Genomic DNA, 21,406 nt, shown 5'->3' with positions numbered 1-21,406 from the left:
AAAACATAGGTAAAACAAAAAAGAAAAGAAAATATAAAACAGCTCCATTTTCAGGAAGAGCCGTAATCATAACAAGCAAGTCCAGCTCGTTCTCCTAAAGCACCTGTGGGAGCAGCAGCCAAGTAATAAAAACACACAAGCCCTTAAATCTGCCCTGCGTCGCTCCTAAAGGCTCGACCTGAAGAGGAAAGAGCACTGAAAAATACATCTGTTTGCTATACGCCGCTGCCATCGGTGCCCCCCCCCCCTCCAATCAGATGACCCCAGAGAGGTTTCCATGAAACTATAGAGTTTAACTTCCCTGCTCCTCAACAAGAGGAGGATCCACTCTCCAGCTGAACAAACAGCTCTTGCAGCATATAGTGGTTTTGAGAGGGAGTGTCTGTCCGAACCTCTGTGTGTGTGTGTGTTTGTGTGTGTGAGTGTGTGTGTGTGTGTGTGTGTGTGTGTGTGTGAGAGACAGAAAGAGAGAGAGAGAGAGACCTGTTGCACCTGTATAACACACACACATATGTGTAATGTAAAAACTTCAAAGAACCCACTCACTTTGCTTTGTCACATTACTGTAGCATTTACAGCAGGATAATATATGAGGCAGTGATTAGTGACGATGAACCCTGTCAACAGTGTGACTCATTAATATGTTCCTAATATTTTCACTTCGCGGCACTGATGCTCCGATGATAATTATCATTGGGTTTAGGTTGTGTATTAAGTTTAATGTTTTCAATACAAACAGCAATTAATGACAACAAACTGCATTAGGGGCGATGAGTCATTGGAGCTATCGTCCAACATTCTGCCAGTGCTACATTTAATGAGGAAGAACAATGAGCTGACTGTACTCACGCTACGAGATTAATGGATGATGGTAGTTGATACTGCTCACATACTCCTTAAATCCCTGACAGCTGATATTGGTCAGTTCTAACAGGGAAACAAATAACAGGGCATCTAATAGCAGTGAAAGCATGGTTGACACGGCAGCATTGGGACTTCCAGTCTGGTATCAGCCCACCTAGACGTCTAAATATCATCGATCCCCAAGTTGTCCTGAAGCACTGAACCAAATCTGAGCAGCTGCATTGTGCTTGGAGAGCATGTATAGGGTTTCCTGAGCTGGATATTCCCATAGCGGTCGTGTTTCACTCGGAGCTTGAAGTTCCTGCGCCTTTGTTTATGACGAGCTGAGCTGCGCCTTCGCTAATCAAACGCATGTTTGATTCCATGAATGACTTCCTCGTAGAGAGGATTTACTTCAGCGTGTGTTCAACACACTAAGGAAACTACCACTCGTTGACAGGTGGGGTTCATTTCTAATTCACTCAGTTACTGTGCAAACCTTTTGATCCACTTCCGAACTCATTACGCCCCATTAACATCAAGCAACAATCACAACAGTAGTTTAGATTTAGAGATGATGTAAAGCAACATTAACTGACATTAAAAGCAGCAACCGCCAACTTAAACCCAACGCGTGCGTGTGCAGAAACAGCGGCCTCACAGGAGGATCAGTGGATGTGCATGATTAAGGTGTGCATCAGGGCTCATGTTTCGGTTTTCTTTCATCTGCTGATCACATGCTCTCTCTCTCTCTCTCTGGTCTGACTGTTTTTATACCTTATATAGATAACACTCAGAAACAGGCCTCCACGCGAGCCACTCCCAGGAGCAGTGCCTGTCCTTTCCCATAACACAGGAATTAGGGTAGAGTAGGCACAGGGGGCCTGTAAAAGGAGAAGGAGGGCGGCCACAAAAGGGATCAACATGGGGAGTGGAATTTCTTCATTACTGTCTCCAGCTTCTAAAGCTCTAGTCCGCTCCACCATTGTGCCCAACGGACGTCGCCACAGTCGCTGTGGCTTTGTGTACGATTCACACTCTAATGTGTAAACCAGTAAACTGTAAATGTATATCTCTCCACCGCACGGCATTTAGTTGCCAAACAGCTAAATAGTCGTAAAACGTGCACGCTACGTCGTAATGAATTCCTTGCCTTGGGATTTAGCACCGACTGGGCCGAGCCTGCACCGCTCAGCAGCCGCCTAACCACAGGTTTCTGCAACGCCAGCCCAGCCAAACGGCAGGAAGGAGGCCGCAAGGCTGCCACAAGCCATGTCACAATATTGAGTTATTCACAGCTTCAACAACAAGGCCTTCGTTTCTGAACCCAGTCAGAAAAAGGCACTTTCTCTGAAGCAGTTTCCCCTTCGTGCAGACTGAAGCTCAGGACGAACCGTGTTGGTGTAAACTGTCCCACAGCTGGTTTCTGTTTTACAGACTCTGGTCCGTGTCCGGGCAGAGAAACAATGATCTGACCTCTCCTCATTGATCTCTTTGATCACAGACTCCAGTTGTTCCCAGAACGGGGCGAAGACTGGGACAGTGCTGCAGTCAGAAACCGCCACAATCACACAGTCCCGTCGCATGTTTGTTTAAACCAGAGCCACATGTCGTCTTGACCCCGCTCCACAACTGCTTTCAGCGAATGAGTGAGATTATACCGCATCTGTGCAAGCACTTGAACTTCAAATCCCAAGACTATAGCACCTTTACAAACTTTACAAAGTGACTTTTCTCCCCCTCTGCATCCTACAGCTTACAGGTTCCATGCATTTATGGAAATAAGGGCCCGTTTGGATTACCTCTAACAGGAGGGCTCGTCTTCACATGCAGAGTTAGCATGTGATGTTTTTACACTGGAGGTGAATACACGCGATAAAGTGACAGTAACTGAGATCCCAGCATTTCCTGAGAAATTATGTAATACAGAAAAAAGCCTGGAAAACACTAGGACACTCATAGACTTTGAATGCTGATATCATGACTCACGTCCAGGTTTGTTTTGCTTCTGCCTGTGTGGTAAAATTCTGTTTCCGCTCCACCAGCGTCAACCTAGCGCGGGGCAAAGCGTGAACAGACAATATGCAGGTGGTTCAACAAAGGTGCGAGATAGAGAGCGATGGCCGTGAGACAGTCAACGATGCATTTCACTTAAATTATAAATGTTTCACAGCATATTTCACCCCCTCATCCCAGCTGAAGACGCCAGTGGCAGTACTTTGTACACTGTACTGAGCCAAGGCCAAGCACACTTGAAACACTAAAGCCAAAAGCAAACTCAGCTCTGTCTTTAAAGGCTGCACCTCTCTCTCCTACTATGTAGTGAAGGATTATGTGAAATCCTCAACACTCTGGGTTTATTAAAGAAACCGGTCAGGGCCGTGTTCATTAGTTGGGGGTTATTTTTTTAAGAGCTCGTGTGAGCCTTTCCCCGCGGCTCTCGAGTTTCAAAAACGCATATGCCTTTCCAGAAAATACCTCACGAATGGACGTGCTCTGCCAAGAGACCGTGAAGTCATCGCGGAGCCGGCCCCGCCTGACTCGCTCCCATTATGTAACCAGAACCGGAGAGTAAAAGTCACATGACATCAGTGTGGATGCGCGGACGGCGTTAAACATCCCAACAGTTGCCGGCGCTTCCTCTGATGTCACCTTAAAATGTCAGCAGGTTATCTGTAACGAGCTGACAGTTCGTTACAGGCTGACGGATCACCTGCGGCAGGAAAACGCTCTACATGTCCGTGTTTTCAAAGAACACGAGAGAAGATCCGATTTGTTATTTTAACAAACCCCAGTGATCCGTGTGCTACTATGTGGCGTTTCTCTGCTTTGTTACTGTGCTGGTTCAGTCGCTCTTGTCCTTCAGCTGTGGGGTGTGTGTGTGTGGGGGGGGTCAGGGTGGGGAGAAGCCACTCAAAACAGGGCCAACCTCAATACTGAAGCCACCCATGCGAGAGGATTTCATTGTCTTTGCTTTTCACTGCCGGTCGCCATGTAGAGACGTAATTTGTTAAGTAAACAGTCCCTGTGGTCGCACATCACACAAGCACTTTCACTACTAAAAGGACTCCCTGTTTTCACCGCTCTGCAAACGCTGCCGACATCATCAACACATCCCGCAGCAGCAACTTTTCTCATCTCACTTAGTCCAAATCAAGGCTTCCCCTCTCTTTCCAAATAGACAAAGGCAGGGCCCGCAGGAGCAGGGGCTGCATTAGCAGTAACACTACCATTATCTGACTCCCTCAGCACAAACACGGGCTCTGTGTAAATAGAAGCAGCCAGCTTTATCTCAACTTGCCTGGCAACACGGCTCTGAGGAGGCGCTCAGTCCGGTCCGGAGGCCACGCGATCCTCGACCGGAGTTTCCTTCTCTCCTCTTCCACATGAAACTCCTGCAACTTGTCTGACAGAGCAAACCTCACAGACTAAACTGAAGGCTGGCAGGGGAGAGTAGCAGCTAAGACAATCTGGGTACAATTACACCCACCTTCATTTCAAAATGAAAGTCTTCTAAGGCTCAGCTGTAATTCTTGCTGACCTGTGATTGCGAATGTCGGCATAAATCCTGTTGCCTGTTTATGAAATGTAGTTTTTAAACTCATCTGGATATATACAGTTTTGTTATAGTTTCTCTGCAATGAGCCCCACATCCTTTATTTAAAGTTTTATCATATGTTAAGATATATTACTATAACAATAATGTGACTATAAAATCACACACAATCAAACCTCATTTTGTGTTCGACCTGCAATTGTAGTCCTGGTAGCAAGAAAACTATGAGAAAAGAGTGATTTAAGGATGGATCCACACAGATTAGCGTACTGTAAACAGCAGCAGAGGGAGAAATATGGCTCACTGCGTGTGTGTGTGTGTGTGTGTGTGTGTGTGTGTGTGTGTGTGTGTGTGTGTGTGTGTGTGTGTGTGCTGGGGCTTGGGATGGGTGGGTAGAAGTTGCCCTTTCTCCACATGTGAAGCCTCAGCGGCCGCCTTTCGGTTGCGCGTGACCACCGTCCCATTTAATGAGCTTTCATCCTGTCCAAAGACTTGTAGGTTTTTCTTTGTGCTTAGCTTCTTCTTTAAGCCTCTAAACAATATCTCTTGACTTCACTGTAAATTTGCCTTCCAAGAGCCAACGGATCGACAGACGTTCATTAATCTGTTTCCGGATGCCTCTGGATTCTCACGCTGCCAACACACAAACACAAGAATAACTGTGCAAACAGTAAATATTTGATAAGTGGCAAACGCGTCCGCCTCTGCTCCGCTCCTCCACTGATCTGTGTGAGCCTTCTTGTGTGGCCAGGAGGCTGCTCAAGAGAGCTGCAGGAATGCGTTCGCCAAGGAAAGCCAACAATGCTTTTAGAGCCACCGAAATCCTGTACACAAGCCACTTGTATAGTTACTGTGGTTGTGTGTGTGCACAATAAGCTCCCTTTGAAGGGGGGGACAATAAGATAAGGGACTTTAATTGGCAAAGTCAGTTCACGCGACTACTCTCAGCTCATGTGAGAAGGAAAATAGGAAAAACAAAAGACAGACTGCGAAGAGAAGATAAAACCCTCAGCAAACTGCAATATTCTGCAAGAAGTACCATTTTCTTTCCAACCTTTCCTAATGAACAGTGCAAGCATCCCCATGTCTAGAAAATGAATGGCTAAAACAGTGCAGGGATGATCCTGGGAAATGACTGCGATTAGTTTGGCTCCACTGGGCATGATATCACAGCAGGGTGAACTTGGATCAACAGGAGTACTCGCAGAGGGGCGAGCAAGACTTAGTGAGAGAGAAAGGGAGGCTGAGGAGGGGGCCGAGAGAGAGAGAGAGAGAGAGAGAGAGAGAGAGAGAGAGAGAGAGAGAGAGAGAGAGAGAGAGAGAGAGAGAGAGAGAGAGAGAGAGAGACACACTGAGGGGGGTGGAGAGGGCAAAGAACAAGAATGGTTATGTGGTCTTCAAAGTCTGACAGTGATTTCGTAGATGCTAATCTGGACAACTTTGTAGCTGAGGCTGAGTGGCATCACAGCGAGCTGAGCTGATCGCACCTGGCAGGCCCCGGTGGAAAGTCTGTCAGCCCAAAGCCCTGCGCTGCTGCACAGCACCTCTAATCTTGAACAAGAGGATTGTCAGATATGAAGTAATACACAGGAGAGCAGCTCTGAATTCTGCTGCAGGTTAACGGGAATGATTCCCTAAGTGAGCACGGCTTGCAGCCATATGACTGTACATATTATACATTATAGCAATAACCCCTTCCAGTGTTCTATAGCTGTTACTAGAGGCAGGAAAGAGAAAAGCAGCCAGACAGGTACCAAGCATCAGGGTAATGAGATCTCACCTTTGTTCATTGCAATTTAAATTTAAATTTAAGATAATGACTGCTGGATGGAGCTTTGACTGCTTTATTGAACAGACATGAATTGCCAATACTCACTGCTTTTTTCAACTGTTTTAGCCCTTCTTTAGGCCATGACAGACAATATAAAGAAATAACACATGACAATTTACTGTCTGGAATCATGTGTAGGTAGAATGAAGAAACATGCAAAACTGAAGTCTGAGTTGGCACATATTTGAATAAAAACACGGGCTTTGATGGGTCGGCCCAACAACACAGCAGATGTCATCAGCGCTTGTGTGGGAGGAGCTTTGGCTCGTGGTTGAATATTAATGAGGAGAAAAGGGGCTTCAGCGCATCCTTTGTCTCCCCGCAGGGTCACCCACTGTGATGACAAACTTCACAGGGACAAAAGTGTGTCGCCTAACGTGGGATCTCCCTGTAAACGGCAGATTAGGGGCAACGATTAAGGCGAAGGACTGGCTGACATCACATACAGCAAGTCAAGTGCGTTTGTCTTGCTGAAGCAGCACGATGTCAACATGTTGCTGGACGTGCCAAAGGACATATGGGAGCGGGTCCAGTGCAATAGGCAACCTTTACTGGGGCCACGGCAACTAAAAATACAGGCGAACACCAACAGGACAGTGAAATGTCTCTGGCCCTGATGAGCAGCAGAACAGATGGAGCAGCAGACATCTGTAAGGGCTGCAGATGTTCACAGTCAGGCCAATATGCTGTATCCTGTTACTCCATTTGAGTGGGCGCCTGACTTTTCTAACTAAATTTTTCTGGGTGAGACATTAGAAGAAGTACGCTGGGATCAAACCATGTGAAATGTGAATGTGAAAAAGAAGTAAGGCAACGATTTTCAAATGTAGAGCGATAATAATTGATAAACCAACAGCCTCCATGAGGCATCCACTACATGCCTTACTCTATTTCTCCAGATAAAATACAGCCTGTTGGGAATAAAGCTGTAGGGTCATAACATCACTGATATCATTAACCTTCATCTTGTGCATGAGCTCAACTCCAACCCATAATGAGTAAGTCCACATGGACGTGGCCCATCTGTGCTCAGCGTCGCCGGCGTCACCTCTCTGCTCCTTCACCCCGAGGGCACTGGGAATGTCAGGACCGTAAGGTTATTCTTGTCCGACCGTGACCAACTCGGCCCATATGTTATAACACTGTAGAACTGCGAACGACTGGAGGATACTCCTTATATGCTTGGCCTGCAGCATCACAAAAAACAGATTATTTTAAATCTTCTAATCCAGGGCATTGGGGGAAAATGCTCATTTAATAGTTTTGACTCGTTTGTGTGTGTCTACCTGAGGATTTAAATTGAATATTCACAATAAAATACCATGAAATTGTAACATTGTATATAAAATTCTACTTGTGGGGTCCAATGTGTCCCTTTTGACATTTTATCATAAACTGTCCGCCTGTTGCTGAAAAGGTTCTTTGTGGCAGCCATCAGCACCTCTCCCACAGACATCCTTCCATGTCAACATGCATTTGACATTCACAGCGCCGAGCTCTGACAGTTCACCCCGTCACCACTCCCAAATTAAGGCCACTGAAAAGCCACAGCTAGTGCCGCATTAGTAACTGGAAAAGTCCTGTTCAGTTGGCTCCGCCGATGCGTCCACCAGGAGACGTCAGCCAATGTGAGTCATGAAATGGAATAAAAGTTAAGTTGGACTGCATGAATCATGTTGCAGTGGATTGTAAAAGGGGCTGTATTTCTTCACACTGTGATGCAGTAAATGAGGCTGTAAAACCCTGCATAAACCCATTACCGTTACACATCCAGTAAGAGAGAAAGGTCAATGCGGCTTTGCTCCTGAGAGTGTATCAATAATCAGTTCTGATGTTCAAATGACTAAATATGTTGCCCACGCTCCAACCCCACAGATAGCATCGCTGATGCTGATGATGCTCATCCTTTTGCACATTGCCACTTGCACCTCAAACTCCATTTTCACCTAAACTGCTCTTGACACTGCGATCGCTATGACACCTGGTCCAAATTAAATTGCCCGAAAGTACCGTGAGTGCGTATGTTTCCACAATAGGCTGCCACAGTGGGACCCAAACCCCCCTGACCCCGGGTCAGTGCCATCGGCACGGAGCAACAAAGGCCTGCGTTGAACATACACGTTTCACAGATGGAGAACGAGGAAGCAGCTGTCTAGCGCTTTTCAAATAAGACGCTCAACATAGTTTGTACTTATGGCATAATTGGCTACTTATGACATCACAGGAAAGACATGTGTCTATGTGGACTTCTGTTAGAAGCGAATTGTCTGTAGTCTGGCACTGAGAAAGGGAGGGAGGGTTTGCCCAAGATTCTACAGTAAATCATTAGGACCACCTCCTAGAGGTTTGTTCTGCAGTCATAAACATGGATCAGAAATGATGTTACAATAAAATAGGCTTCAAGTGTATGCAATGTTACCAGTAAATTGATATGATGGAACCTTTAGATATATTACTGAAGTTGTCTTTTTATTTATGCTGCAACCAACATCATTTTGAAGTCACCCCGAGAAATTTTACCTCCCACACATTAAGTCATAAATTACAAGGTATTTCACGGATGAAGAGGATTTGAACGAGAGATAAATCAGTGTTAGATACCTCAGTCTTGGATCATTCCCAGCATCTCAGGTTGCTTAAGTATACTCGTGACAAAAGGTCATGAAAACAAAAGAGGAACCAGTCAAGTGATTATTGTGCAATAACCCAGGAATCAACAGGATGCAAAGACACACACTTGCAAAACAGAACATGCCCACAGCTCTCGTTTTAACAGAGAGGTTCGTCTTGTGGCGCTACAGTTTTGTTTCCGCGTTGATGATCAGCTGTGAGCACCAAGGAAGCCAAGTGAGTCTGAGTCAACCTGCTATTTTAAACTCTTACTTAATAAGAATGAGTGCACATTTAACAACAACCTCTTTAAGTAGTGAATGTTCAACTGGATGTCATTACATACACAGGTTTAAATAGTTTATCCACATGAACTAAGCAACTTAAGGCTAAAGACAAGATGACTCCTCCTATTCTAGTTAATATTGGACTGTATCGGCTGCTCAGTCTCACATCTGCCAGACTGCTATGTTTCATGCTGGCGGCCCTACCGGTCAAACACACAGATCATTCTTTGGCAGCAACATCAACAACAATGACGAAACGAGAAACACCAAATAGGGTTTGGGAATGCATGCTTCAAACGCACAAAGGGAAAACTCGCTAAGAACCCAAGATTTTCTTTTAGCTATCCTGCTTTAACCTCTGTCAATGATTACCATTTCTTGAATACATGGTTCCCCAAGCCTCAATTCCAACAAAAAAAAAGGCCCCATAAAAAGACCAACACAAAAGGCAGCACCGGAGGACAACTGGCTTCTACCCAGAGAAGCCTGAAAAGGTTCAATTACGACTAAACCTTTCAACTTTAAAAATAACCTGACACAGACTTGACTTGTAAAAAACTAAAAACTGTTTGTTCTGCATTTTAACCTCAGTAACTCTTCATGACTGTGTCTACACTTGACCAAGACTGTGCGCATTATCATGCCTTGTTGTGGCCAAAACAACTGCGGTGTGATTCAAAGATCAGGGCAGCGCCCCTCCCCACGTCCTGCCGTCGTCAGACTGTGTTTAGGCCCAGAGATCAGACACCAGTAATCTCCATTGTCCTGCCTTTACTAGACGACAGGGTTCCTACCCTGGCCCATTTAACAAGCAGGGCCATCTGCAGAGTCACAGATGGCTCCAGCAAAGTCTCACAGGTTCCCACATTCAAACGGAGAGTTAACCTGATATGAGGTGGGTCGCCCCATGCAAAAGCAAGTGTGAGGGTAAAGAAAAGCAGAGAAACTGCTGCTGCTTTTGATAAGTCATCATAATCTGCCTCGGTATGCGCTTGGGTATGTGTTATGTTTACAAGTCCAACATAACACTGCACCTATTTTTCACACCATTTCTGAGCCTTCGCGAGGCAGCGCTCCGTCTGCAACCCGGAGCTCCTCAAACACGCAGCATATGCTTTTCATTACGATGTGTTATTCCCCTCTGTCCGAACGGAGTCAACTTTGATCCACCTTCAGCATCACATGTCTCAACACAGTGCTCCGGACCGTTCCTCTGTCTTCGAGTCCACCCTGTTTAAACAAAACCTTTATGACAGGAATGAAGAGACACATTAGGGTGATAAATGAGTCGCCTCTGTCACAAACTGGAGCCACAGTGGCCAATAACACGCGGCCACACTTGAATCACCCATGTAGTCAAACAATTCAGATCAATGGTCTCCTGCCCACTGGGTTCAACTACAACATTTATTCCTTTAGACAAAGTGCTGCCAAGGCAACTGTTCAGCCATTAAGTGAATGGAGAGACTAACTGCTGGGAGCCTCATTTAAACTGACTCGGGAACTGGGATCGGAGCTTCTGATTGGCTGCTGGATGATGACGTTTAATCCTGATGCCGTCACGTTCCACCAGCGTGGATACCGTGACCTTGACCTCATGATAAGGTGAAGCCGCGAGGCTGGAAGGCTCCGAGCGCTGATGTCTTTGTGTCCCTCTATGGTGGGGTAACCAGTCAGCCAACGCCCCCCAGCAGCCAGCTGGCATGCACCACGCCTGCACAAAGAGACTTGTGAGGGTAGTCCTTTGCCCCAATGCTGTTTTATCACAGCAGCCATTCAGGCTCTGCTTTCCATTTCATTTGCTTTCCTGCATGAATCTCGGTCAAACACGTTTCTCTGCGTGTGTGTCTGTGTGAACTCCTTTTCTAGAGGGGTCAACTGACACACCTCCACTTTGCTCCTATTCACTGGCTTGTGGTGACTCTGGGGAGAGGGTGTGGCATTTAGTCCTGCAGGTCTTCGTGTTAGACCTCAAATCATTATATCAGAAACAGACATACTGGTGGACACTGCAGAAGGCACAGTGGGATGCTACTGGCCAAGCCACGTTTGGCAGTAGTCAGGCACCAGTTTTGTCAAAGGTCTATCTAGTTAAATAAACAACAAACCTCCCCAGCACTGATGGATGTGGGTGATTTGCCTATTGCAAACCTCTGAAAAGGCTTTAAAATTGACACTTGTGCCAAGGTACAAAATAACGTCAGTCCACCTCCCTAGTCATTTGACTAAAAGGAAACATGTGCGCATTTATTCACACTGCAGTCTCCCACACACAGACTGATACACTCATGGCTGTGGACCGATTTGGCCGTTTGACTACTTTGAATTAAACATTTTAAGAAAGTGAAAGTGACAGTCACAGTCTCAGAAATCAAACTTTTTTGGTTCCCCACAATCCTGCTTACTTTAATAAAGCCTCAGCAACGCAGAATCTGCCACTAACAATAACAATAATACTTTTTATTATGCAACTCAGCCATTAAAACTGGTCTTGTAAAAACAAGTCTTACATCGTGTTGAATGGTGGCATGTAGAATCAAGCAATAATGGTGGAAAGCTGGAAGGAGACTTCATTTCACATAGTGTAATGTCTCTGTTTATAACAAGAATTTTACACACTGGAACACATGAGGGCCCCTGACGTCTGCTTAGAGTTTAGTAGTATTCCTGAGAGTATTCCTGCAGAAGGACAGGGCCCAAATGAAAGTCTGTGGTTCTAATGAAAGACACCTTCCACAGCAGTAACAGCTCCAGGCTGACGGCCAACAGATGGGGCTCCACGGCCGGTTACAGCGCGGAGAACCATGAGGTACTTTCCCCCCAAACGCAACGTCCAGCTCCCATTTCATACACAGCCTGGAGGAGCAGCGCTCTGTTCAGATAAACTGATCAACCCACAGTGGACTGACTCTCCTGTGATGCAATAGTGGTCAACAGCGCTCGAATTCCCATAAATGACTTGTCATGAGAGCGGTTTCAAGGAAAGATTTCACTCTGACTAGGAAAACAACTGCAGTAAGTGAAACCATAAACCATGTTCACCCCCATTTAAATGCTGTGTACAACTTTGGACACCTACAAATGCACAAATGATATCTACAGTTACATAAAACTATAATATATGCAAATGTAGAAGAAGTCAAAAATGACATCACTGCCAGATGTAATGACCTTGTGGTGTATTTAGTCTTTAGTCACTGCTGATTCCTCGTTTTCGCCTCTTCTCAGCATTCCTAACTTCACCAAAAAAACTGTGGAGAAAAGGTTTGACAGGCATTTTTATCTCATGCCATTCTGCAAATTCCGTTCATCACTCTTGTTGCTTTGAAGGACTAAACTACAGTACAGGCAGTTTCTATTGCGTAGAGAGGCAAATGGCATTTCTGACAGCACCCAAGTCAGATTCTTGATATAATCAGTTTTCGTTCAGGAAGAGAGGGAAACCAGAAAGAATTTTTGATTTATCCAATAATTTATGACTAAAAATGAATCATCAACTCGTACAGTGAATTTCTCTACAGTGGCTTGCTGCCTGATGTGGGGTGGTTGCCAAGTCAGACTTGGCGAATTACCACAAAACCCCCTACGGCTGCTATGATGGAGGATATAAAACTGGGTTTGTCCCAATTATTATTTAACAGTTTTTCTTTCAGTTTCCCCCTGTTCTGTTGTGTTGTGGGAACGTGGACATGCTGTGGACCGATTAACTGTTTCCTGGCTTCTTAAGTGTACACATGGGTGTAGCATGAAAACAGTAAAGACATCTCCTGACAGTAATACAGACAAGCAAAGCCACAGTGTGTTACAATCTATTGTGAGGACATAAGCGTTTCTGCACCTTTATCCTGGAACATTACAATGTCTCCTCATTCAGCGTCATGTTTTCAGATGTCAGTGGGGAAGCCCTGAAAGGCTTAACTCATCACTGAACACTGAATGGCCAGGCTTAACACTGGTTCTGGAGATTCTGTCATCCATGGCTTGGAAACATGTTGGATACACTAAAATCTATAAAAGTCTGTGTACTAATTAAGAAAGACCTTATAGTAGTATGTTCGCTGTGTCATGACATAAGTAATATTTGTCACAATTTACTGGAAAATACAAATGAACCTTGTTTGTCTCTCAAGCTGAGCCATGGGATATTTGATTACTCATCTAACTGCGTTGAGAGTTGGGCAAACCAACAGTGGACTCACAGCCTGTTTTATAAATCAAGCACCAGTAATTTATATATCAGTAGTTATAAAGTGTATCAAATATTAAGCCCACAGAGCAAAGCATCTGTTGGGTTGATTAGTGGTCAGTGAATCTTAAATGTGAGCTGCTTATTGCAAAGCAGAACACAACAGAGTGGGTCATGCACTTTTATCGCAAAGCACTGTTTTCTGTAGCTATAACAGGACGGTCTCTTCCCAGTGGGGCTGCTGGGAGCAGGACTGGCTGAATCCCAAAATACAAAACTGGGATACAGAGCTCAGTTAGAGCCTTAAAGAGCGAGTCAGACCCAGTCGCTCTGAGAATCAGAAGGGAGGAACAAAGTATACAAAATGCCTGAGGGAGCGGGAAGGCACAGAAATTACTGGCAAGAATAAAGAATGAATCCGGATGGCGAGGAAATATCCCCGAGGAGGAGCTTAGGAAAAAAGAAGGAACAAAAGCCAGTGCAGGAGGTTGAACTTGTGTGTGCAATGAGCTGAGTGAAGGGAAGTCCTCCTCTAATGCTGACCTGTGTGTGACGGCCTCAGGTCATTCTTTCTGTTATCTGGAGCATTAAAGTGACGGATATCTGCCATGAAATCTTCACTATGAAAAGAAAAGGATGAACTACCTGTGTTTTCTCTCCTGCTGAAGGATGACTGAATAATAAAGTAGAAATACCGCTGAACTAGTGTTCAGAGTCAAATTTACAAAAACGTTAAAAGTGAATGTTTTGCCGGCAGGTGCTGAAGTGACAGGAAGCAGAGCACCAAAACCTCTGTATCCAGGTCAGTGACGTTCACAAACACTCCACCGGCCTGTTACAGGCCGCCTTCCACCACTTGCACTTAAAGTGTAAATCAGTGTGACAAGTGAGAGCCCACAGGACGGTACAAACACAGCAGGAAGCAGATAAGACCACGAAGAGGGAGTCTGGCCTGAAATGACACAAGTCACATGAGGAGAACCATCTGCTCTGAATACGAGATAACAAAAAAATGATTCTACTTTACTACTTAAAGCTTGATTTTGTCAGGTGAAGGTGAAATTTCTGGTTCTTGTTGAGTGACATCGCTGTTCATGTTAACTTGTATGAGGATGGATGGAAAGACAGATGTTAACTACAACAATGCTTGTTGTCAAGGAGAGGTCCAAGATCCACGACTGTTGAAGTTTAATCCAATTAATAGAGTTTTGTATCTCAATTATTACACTCACTTTCAGAAAAAATGTTACACAAAAATGCAACACATGGGAAAAGCAGCAGAAGCAGCAGATAAGACGCTGCCAGTGTGTCTCAGATCTCCCTGCTCCAACAGGACACACTCTGCTCACAGTCTAAATAGGAGCTCCACATGTTTAAATTCACTGATGTGTGAGAACCACAGACTGTCCCCTGGACGGAGCCGAGCAGTTTGTGAACAGCACTACAACGGTGTGAACATGTACTCAACCATCTGCATCTGACTCACTCTGTGCGTCCTTGAAACAAACTGCTGACCTTTGTCTACGCTGTGGCCGTACACACGTGTTCATGCAGAGACACGCACAACCAGACAAACTCGCTGAGCTTAGATCTGGTTGCTAATCTGTAGTCAGTATCTGTAACAATCACTGTCAAACTAAGTGAGTTTTCAGACCAGATCAGTGTTCGATCTAAAATATAATTTAACACCAAAAATAATATGGGCGGAAACTAATCTAACTGACCTTTGTACCAACCTGAAGCCAGCCTAGCATTCACACTACACCCTCATATCCAACAGGTGCGTTTTACTCTGGTGGAGTGATGGTGGGACGATTGATGAGAAGGCGCTTTCAGCCTTAACCTGGCGAATCCACAGGATTGTATAGCAAAGAGAGGTGAGGGGAGTTCACATTCCACTCAAATCCTAGTCTAAACACCTGCATGTTGCCTTCCTGTTAAAACAGCAGGTCAGTCTGAACTCACATCTCCTCATTAGCCAGTACCTTCAGTGTGAGCTCTAACTCTGTGTGAGCTTGTCTGTTTTAAACATCCTAGATTTGTGCATTTGTATAATTCAGACAGAAATGTAACTCATTAAATAAATAAAACAAGAAAGATTCTTTGAAATAGTTAAGAAGATTAAATTTTAATGCAGCTGAGGGTCACTAGCGGCACCTGAGGTGCTTTATCTCTCATTTCCTGCTAATCTCTTCCTGCAGATAGCAGCTACTCGCATGGATTTTACTTGACTTTTTGTCTTTATGTAAAGATTCAAAGATCAGAGTTGAGAATAACTCCATTGCGTAACATATAAGTCTGTCAGTGTGACAATGGTGGCGGTTTGGGAGGAAGGGCCGTGGGAGCCCAGAAGCAAAGATCATGTTTAACCTAAGTGGGGAGAGGGAACCTGCACAGGTGGGAGGACAAAGTGTGGCTCACAACACTCTATATCCCCGTGATCTGTCAATATTTCCCAGGGAGCCATGGGAAAATTGTTGCGTGGTAGTGTAAACTCCACTCTGCAGTATAAAATGTTTAACCTGAAGTCAGACACATATTGTGACCTTTCACAATTACTTTACTAAGAATAGGTCTGTAGTTTGAGCAGATGTTACAAACTAAGCAAATAAATCTATTCTGAATAAAAACTGGGATTATGACTGAATTTATACACACAATGTAACAATCAGCATATCTTTTTGATATAAACACCTTCCTCTAAAGATGCTGGACTTAGAGCATCAGAGAAAACAAAAAGGTCCCCCAGTTCCAAGGGGAAGTAAAGGGCACCAAACATCAAAACGCAGACAAGCAGATGTTCATGGTTCAGTTCGTCACCAGTCATGAGTAAAAACCTGGTTGTAGGAGTTCATTTAAGTTGGATTGCATGACTTTGACAGTTTAATAACCTGTGGCCTGGACCTGTTATTTTGCCAGTCCGCTGACCTGTGGCTATTCAGTATCATGTCAAATGGTAAATCCGGTCTAATTGGCCAGTCAGGTCTTTAGAGGCTGTGTGATAAGCAAGATGTGTTTGGTCTTTGTGTTTTGAAGGGGTTGGGCAGAGGGGGTTGGGAGGTCAGCAGGCTTTTGAGGTCAGGGCTAGATGACTTTGCCCCCCCACCTCTTTGCCAGGACAGGCCTGACTTGGCCCACTTTGACTCGGCTCCTCACTCAGGACCCCATGAAGAGTAACGGCTGCTGGGGAATGTTAGTTATTATTGAGAGTGTGTTTGAAGACAGACAGAGAGTCACATACACACCTCCGGGCAAAGGGAAAGCTTATCACAAACCCAATTCTTTCAGAAAAAACATTCACCTCTCACCAACAACAAACGAGGTCTTAACTTAATCTGGAGGAACCTGACGCTTTATGGGAAATGTTCACGTGAACATTCACACACTAACTGTAAACGCTGGCTTATGGATGTGAAACCAGGCTGGAGACAAAGGCGAGCACAGGGGTTTTAGGTGAGTGTGCAAACGCAGCACTCTTAAGTGTAATCATTCACACATTTCCTTTCGAGCGGAGTCTCGACCTTCACGTTAACAAAACGGATCCTTTCATAAACAAACGCAGGCTCCAGGTTCGCTGCCATCTGCCATAATCACACCGGCCTTTTCGGGCCAATTTGGGGAGCGCGCGTGGGGCGTGAGGTCCCGGCGCTGTGGTTTCCTGGTCACTGGCTTTCAGGAATGCTTGACTTGACAGAACGGTTCAGCACAAACCACTTCAATAGCAGGACGGGGAATCCAGGTGCACAGACACACACATAGTTAATGGAGCCGGGTGTGGGAGGGGGGGGCTTCACTTCCACATGGTGCAAAGACCACATTTCAATGTCAAACAGCTCAGGTATTAGAGCAATATACTGACAATAACATTTATATATTGTCTTATGTTACACTCTTCAATACTGAACAAAGTGTTTATTCAAACACTGAGATCAGAAAACGCTTCGTCAGAGCACTGAAACCCAGACATGGTAGAAGAAAATGACAGTGCACTGATTAAAAAACTGCATGAAGGGAAACACCAAGGCACAGCATCAAGGCACTGGAGGCCTCCTCAGCGTCTGTCTGGGACAAAGGGGTAAAAAGGGGGCTGGTGCAGGAATGACTGAGCAAGTCTTTGAAATCTGCTCTATAATTAGCAGGGGGACTATATCACAGCAGGTTGTCTGGACCTGCAGAAATATGCTCAGGGTTCTGATAATGAAAGACAAAAGAGAGGTGGGGGCTCGTGGCCCTGTCGTAAAATATGAACCGCGATGTGAGAGTTGTGTGAATGATTTCACCTCTTTGTTCATTCATAAGTGGACGGTGCCTGTTTTTGGAGGTTGTTACTGGAATATGATTGTTGGCTTTGGGTTCTAGCCTACGAGGAGGATTTATTCTACTGTGCAGTTCTACTGAGAGCTGTAGCACGCTAGGCTGCGTTAGAGTCAGCTTAAAGCACCCAATGAGTTTTTTTAATGAAAAATGGATCAACAGTGAGAGCTGTTAATAAATATGATTTAAATAATTCACCTGCTTGTAAGTTATAATTGTAGCAGTATCTGACACTCCTCTGGACTCAACATTGACTGATATCGACCTCGGACGGAGTGCGCATTGATTCATCGACGTAGCGTCACTTAGCAAATCAAAGTCCCAGTAATGGCTGGACTGGGTCAATGAAATGCAGGAGGGAAGGACTGTCAGAGGCTAATGTGGTTTCCTGCTCCAAGCTGCTCCAGTAAAGTTTACAGTAGCAGAAGCGATGTGCTACCGCTGTCCACAAAGTGGATGACAGCTCTGGGGGGAAATCACGACCAACAGACACAGGGTCTCTGCAGCTGTGATTGACGGTTGTAGCCTGTTTTATTGCGTCGGGTTGTGACACTAGTATTCTTTTCCATCCAGCCTGTGGTGCGGTCAGTATAAATAACTGGTTTACTGCCAGCCATGTGCACTTGGGCCACTTGTTGTCACAAGTACTGATCCACTGTAAGTTCAGACCCAGCAGAACGCACTACACAGCCCGGTCCAGCCCAGGACCTGGTGGTAGTTCAAAGGACCACTGATGGGGTGTCACCGGAGAGCTGTCTAAACACGGGGCTGGGGGATGAATGCCAGGCGCCTGTTCCTGAGCATGTGCAAAGCGAAGGATAACAGACAGAAGGGGGCAGAGAAACAGTGAGTTTAGATTAAGATCAACAGATTAGAGAAAATAAGAAATCTCGCTTTCACTTTCGAGGCTATTTACTGTGTGCTTCTAGGGAACACTTTGCATTTTACTGCTCTGTATGTGTAAACACTGACGCCAATCAATCACAGAGGAGAGACATCACTCAAGTGACCACAGACGCACAGCTGGATGATGCGTGGTGCTGATATGAGACGGAGCGAAAACGCTGCAGAGACGCTGCGCTTCCAGCAAACCAAGTCGCTTGACCTAAAAGTGTCAAACATCCTGAGCCGCATGCAAACATCACGGCGGAGGGTTTGGACGCCGGCTACGAGATCACAACCGGGCGCGAGCAGCAGTTGGCTTCACGGGACGGTTCACGCGTTACCTTCCTAACGTGTCGATACGTGATTGCGCACGGCCCGGCAAATGGATCGGCAGCAGTCGTCCTGTGGACAAATCCCACTATAAAAGCCCACACCCACCCACCGAGCTCTGCCTGCCCTCAACTGCTCCATTTACACTAATTGTCATTCAGATGAGGGAGGCTCCTGTTGTTTAAGGCTGCCCCTGACACCATTAATATGAAAAGTACCATTAGGAGTCATTAGGCTTTTCAAGCCAGAGGAACCTATTTAGTCACACTGATGGAAAATAAAGCCTTTGGTCTGTCATATACCTGTCTCAGTCCAGGAATTACATTACAATACATATTTTAATTTGATCCTGTGACTAAACACACAACAGGCTCACCAACCGGGCCTTTGGACCAGACAGTAGGTCCAGATTTCTGCGATGTACGTCTGATCTGGATAATGCAGATGCAACGGCTACAGAGAACAAGTCAGCAGATCTGCATCAGTGGTTGCAGATTAAAAATTAATCTATGCGCACATTCCGATGTTTAAATCAGACGTGGTTATGTTGACCCATCAACGGACCACAGGAACCAGGGTCTGGGGGACATGCGTGTGCGCGCTGGGGCTCAGCTGAAGCGGGGCAAACCCAGTGGGGCACGTCCAGGCCGGGGTCTGCAGCAGAGGAGGCGGCGGGGGGCGCATTGATTCAAAAAGACCAGGCGATGGCCGCATGCTGCGTTATCGGGGCGATGAATGTTTAATGGGGGGCAAAGAAAGTGCGGACAGCGTTCAACCTCCACGCACGCACGCGCACACGTTTCACAAATACCAGCGCTTCACAGTAGTCTAAACGCAACCAACGTTCCGGAAAACTCTTAAAGGTAAAACTCCCTCTAGCCACTAAAGTGCGTCATTAACACAGTTACTTAAAGTTTCACTGCAGTTCTATTAAAGCCATAACGTGGACTAACATTATATAATAACGCGTAATAGTAAAGGAACAGCCCCGTCCGCGGCGTCACACGCCCCTCCGCGTGGGAAGAGACGGAGGCAGCGCCGCGTGTTTCCCAACATCTACCAGCTAATGTCAACACAACTGCAACAAACACTACGACTAAACTAAAGTACGTGAGTGTGTTAGTCTCACCGTGACCTACACCGCCGGGCATCAACACGGACTGAACTTTAGTCACTTTTATTTGTGTTGAGGTAAACATGTCGCCACTTTGCTAAACCGTTTTCACTTTTTATCTGCGCCATTCGCGGTGATGGAGAGCGCTTGCGCGTCGCTTCCTCCGCGTGCGCTCTCCTCGCGCCGCGCGCGGCCACCGGAGCCATCGCCACAGAGGGGACTACTCACGCACTGCCTCCTGCTTGGGGTCCAGCTCGGAGCACGTCTGCTGCAGGCGGCCGAGCCGACGCTGCAGCCCCCCGACCCGCAGGCTGGTGGACGCGAGGTCGTCCTCCAGCTCCTGGAACAGGGAGCAGGCGTGTCTGGCCAGGTCCGACAGCTGCCGCAGGGTCCGGGACAGAGCCACATTGCTGATGGAGAGCAGGTCCTCGAAGAGCCACCGCTCCTCGTTCGGGGTTCGATACCTGCACAGTAACTGGGGTTCCACGGCTCGTTTGGCAAACGGCATGTTGCTGGGGAATAAATCCAACAGGGTTCACCCAAAGAGTGAGCGGAAAGCGGTTTCTCTCCCCTCGGCCCCCGATCCAGTTTGTCTGAATTCAGCTGTTGCTGATGCCCCCCATCCTTTCATTTGTTGCAGAGGACTGTTGTGCTCCTCGCTGCGGCGCCGGGTCATCTGCTGCCCCGGCGCTGCTGGTGCGTTTTCCCTGCTCCGAAGTGGAGGTGGGTTTTTTAAAAAACGGACGACGACAAGACCAGGACCGGATCAGCGGGACTTCCTGGATCTGGACTGCCGCGCGGCTCTCGTGCTCCGTGTTGGCTTCGGGGACGTCAGGAAAAATGAAAAGAACGCCGCGGTCGCATTTTTTAATAAGACAATGTAGACACTTTACAGCAAAAGCGCTATATTTGACTTACATGATGAAACAAAGAAAATGAGTTTCAAATGACATAATGTGTGTGTATGAACGTTAAACAGGATAAATGAGGCATTTAGGGAGGTTGGTGTTTAATAGAATAGAATAAGAATAGTTTTCACTGGATAATAACATTTTAATTAGTTAACTAGTGACGCTAGCCAACAGAATGGAAATGTAAGACATTTGATGTAAAACGCGTGAAAGAGCATGAAGTGTGATTCTAAACAGCCAACAGGTCTTTGGAAGCACTTGTTTATCTGTTGCTAAGGCTCCTGCCCACGTTGGCTGTCACCTCCGTACGCGGACCTGACGGCCCGGGACCAGCCTCATTCACAACTGCTGAATGAGTGTTTAGCTAAATCCCAGCAGCTGACAGGGCCCGAATCGGCAGAGGTGACAGCCCAAAAGCCCTTCCTGCGGCCTAACCAGTGTCCACAGCAGAAGTGCAACCTCTGCAAAGGCTGGTATGGACAAAGGGGAGACGGGAGGAACGGCGCATGGCGTCATCTTTGAGGAATGGTGCTTCTACA

The 21,406-nt window shown here is 46.2% G+C and overlaps 1 protein-coding gene across 1 annotated transcript in view; it reads right to left on the bottom strand.

Annotated features, from left to right (window-relative positions):
• The window catches only part of LOC114852948 (actin remodeling regulator NHS-like), a 55,544-nt gene that overhangs the window by 20,898 nt on the left and 13,240 nt on the right, over positions 1-21,406 (bottom strand). Inside the window, exon 20 of the mRNA XM_055507658.1 lies at positions 20,185-20,482. Coding sequence (XP_055363633.1) covers positions 20,185-20,482 — 298 coding nt within the window. The remainder of the gene's footprint in view (positions 1-20,184; positions 20,483-21,406) is intronic.

The sequence above is a fragment of the Betta splendens genome, chromosome 4 (assembly GCF_900634795.4).
Source record: "Betta splendens chromosome 4, fBetSpl5.4, whole genome shotgun sequence".
NCBI classification, from domain to species: Eukaryota; Metazoa; Chordata; class Actinopteri; order Anabantiformes; family Osphronemidae; genus Betta; species Betta splendens.
This window is presented reverse-complemented; position numbering and strand designations above follow the sequence as displayed.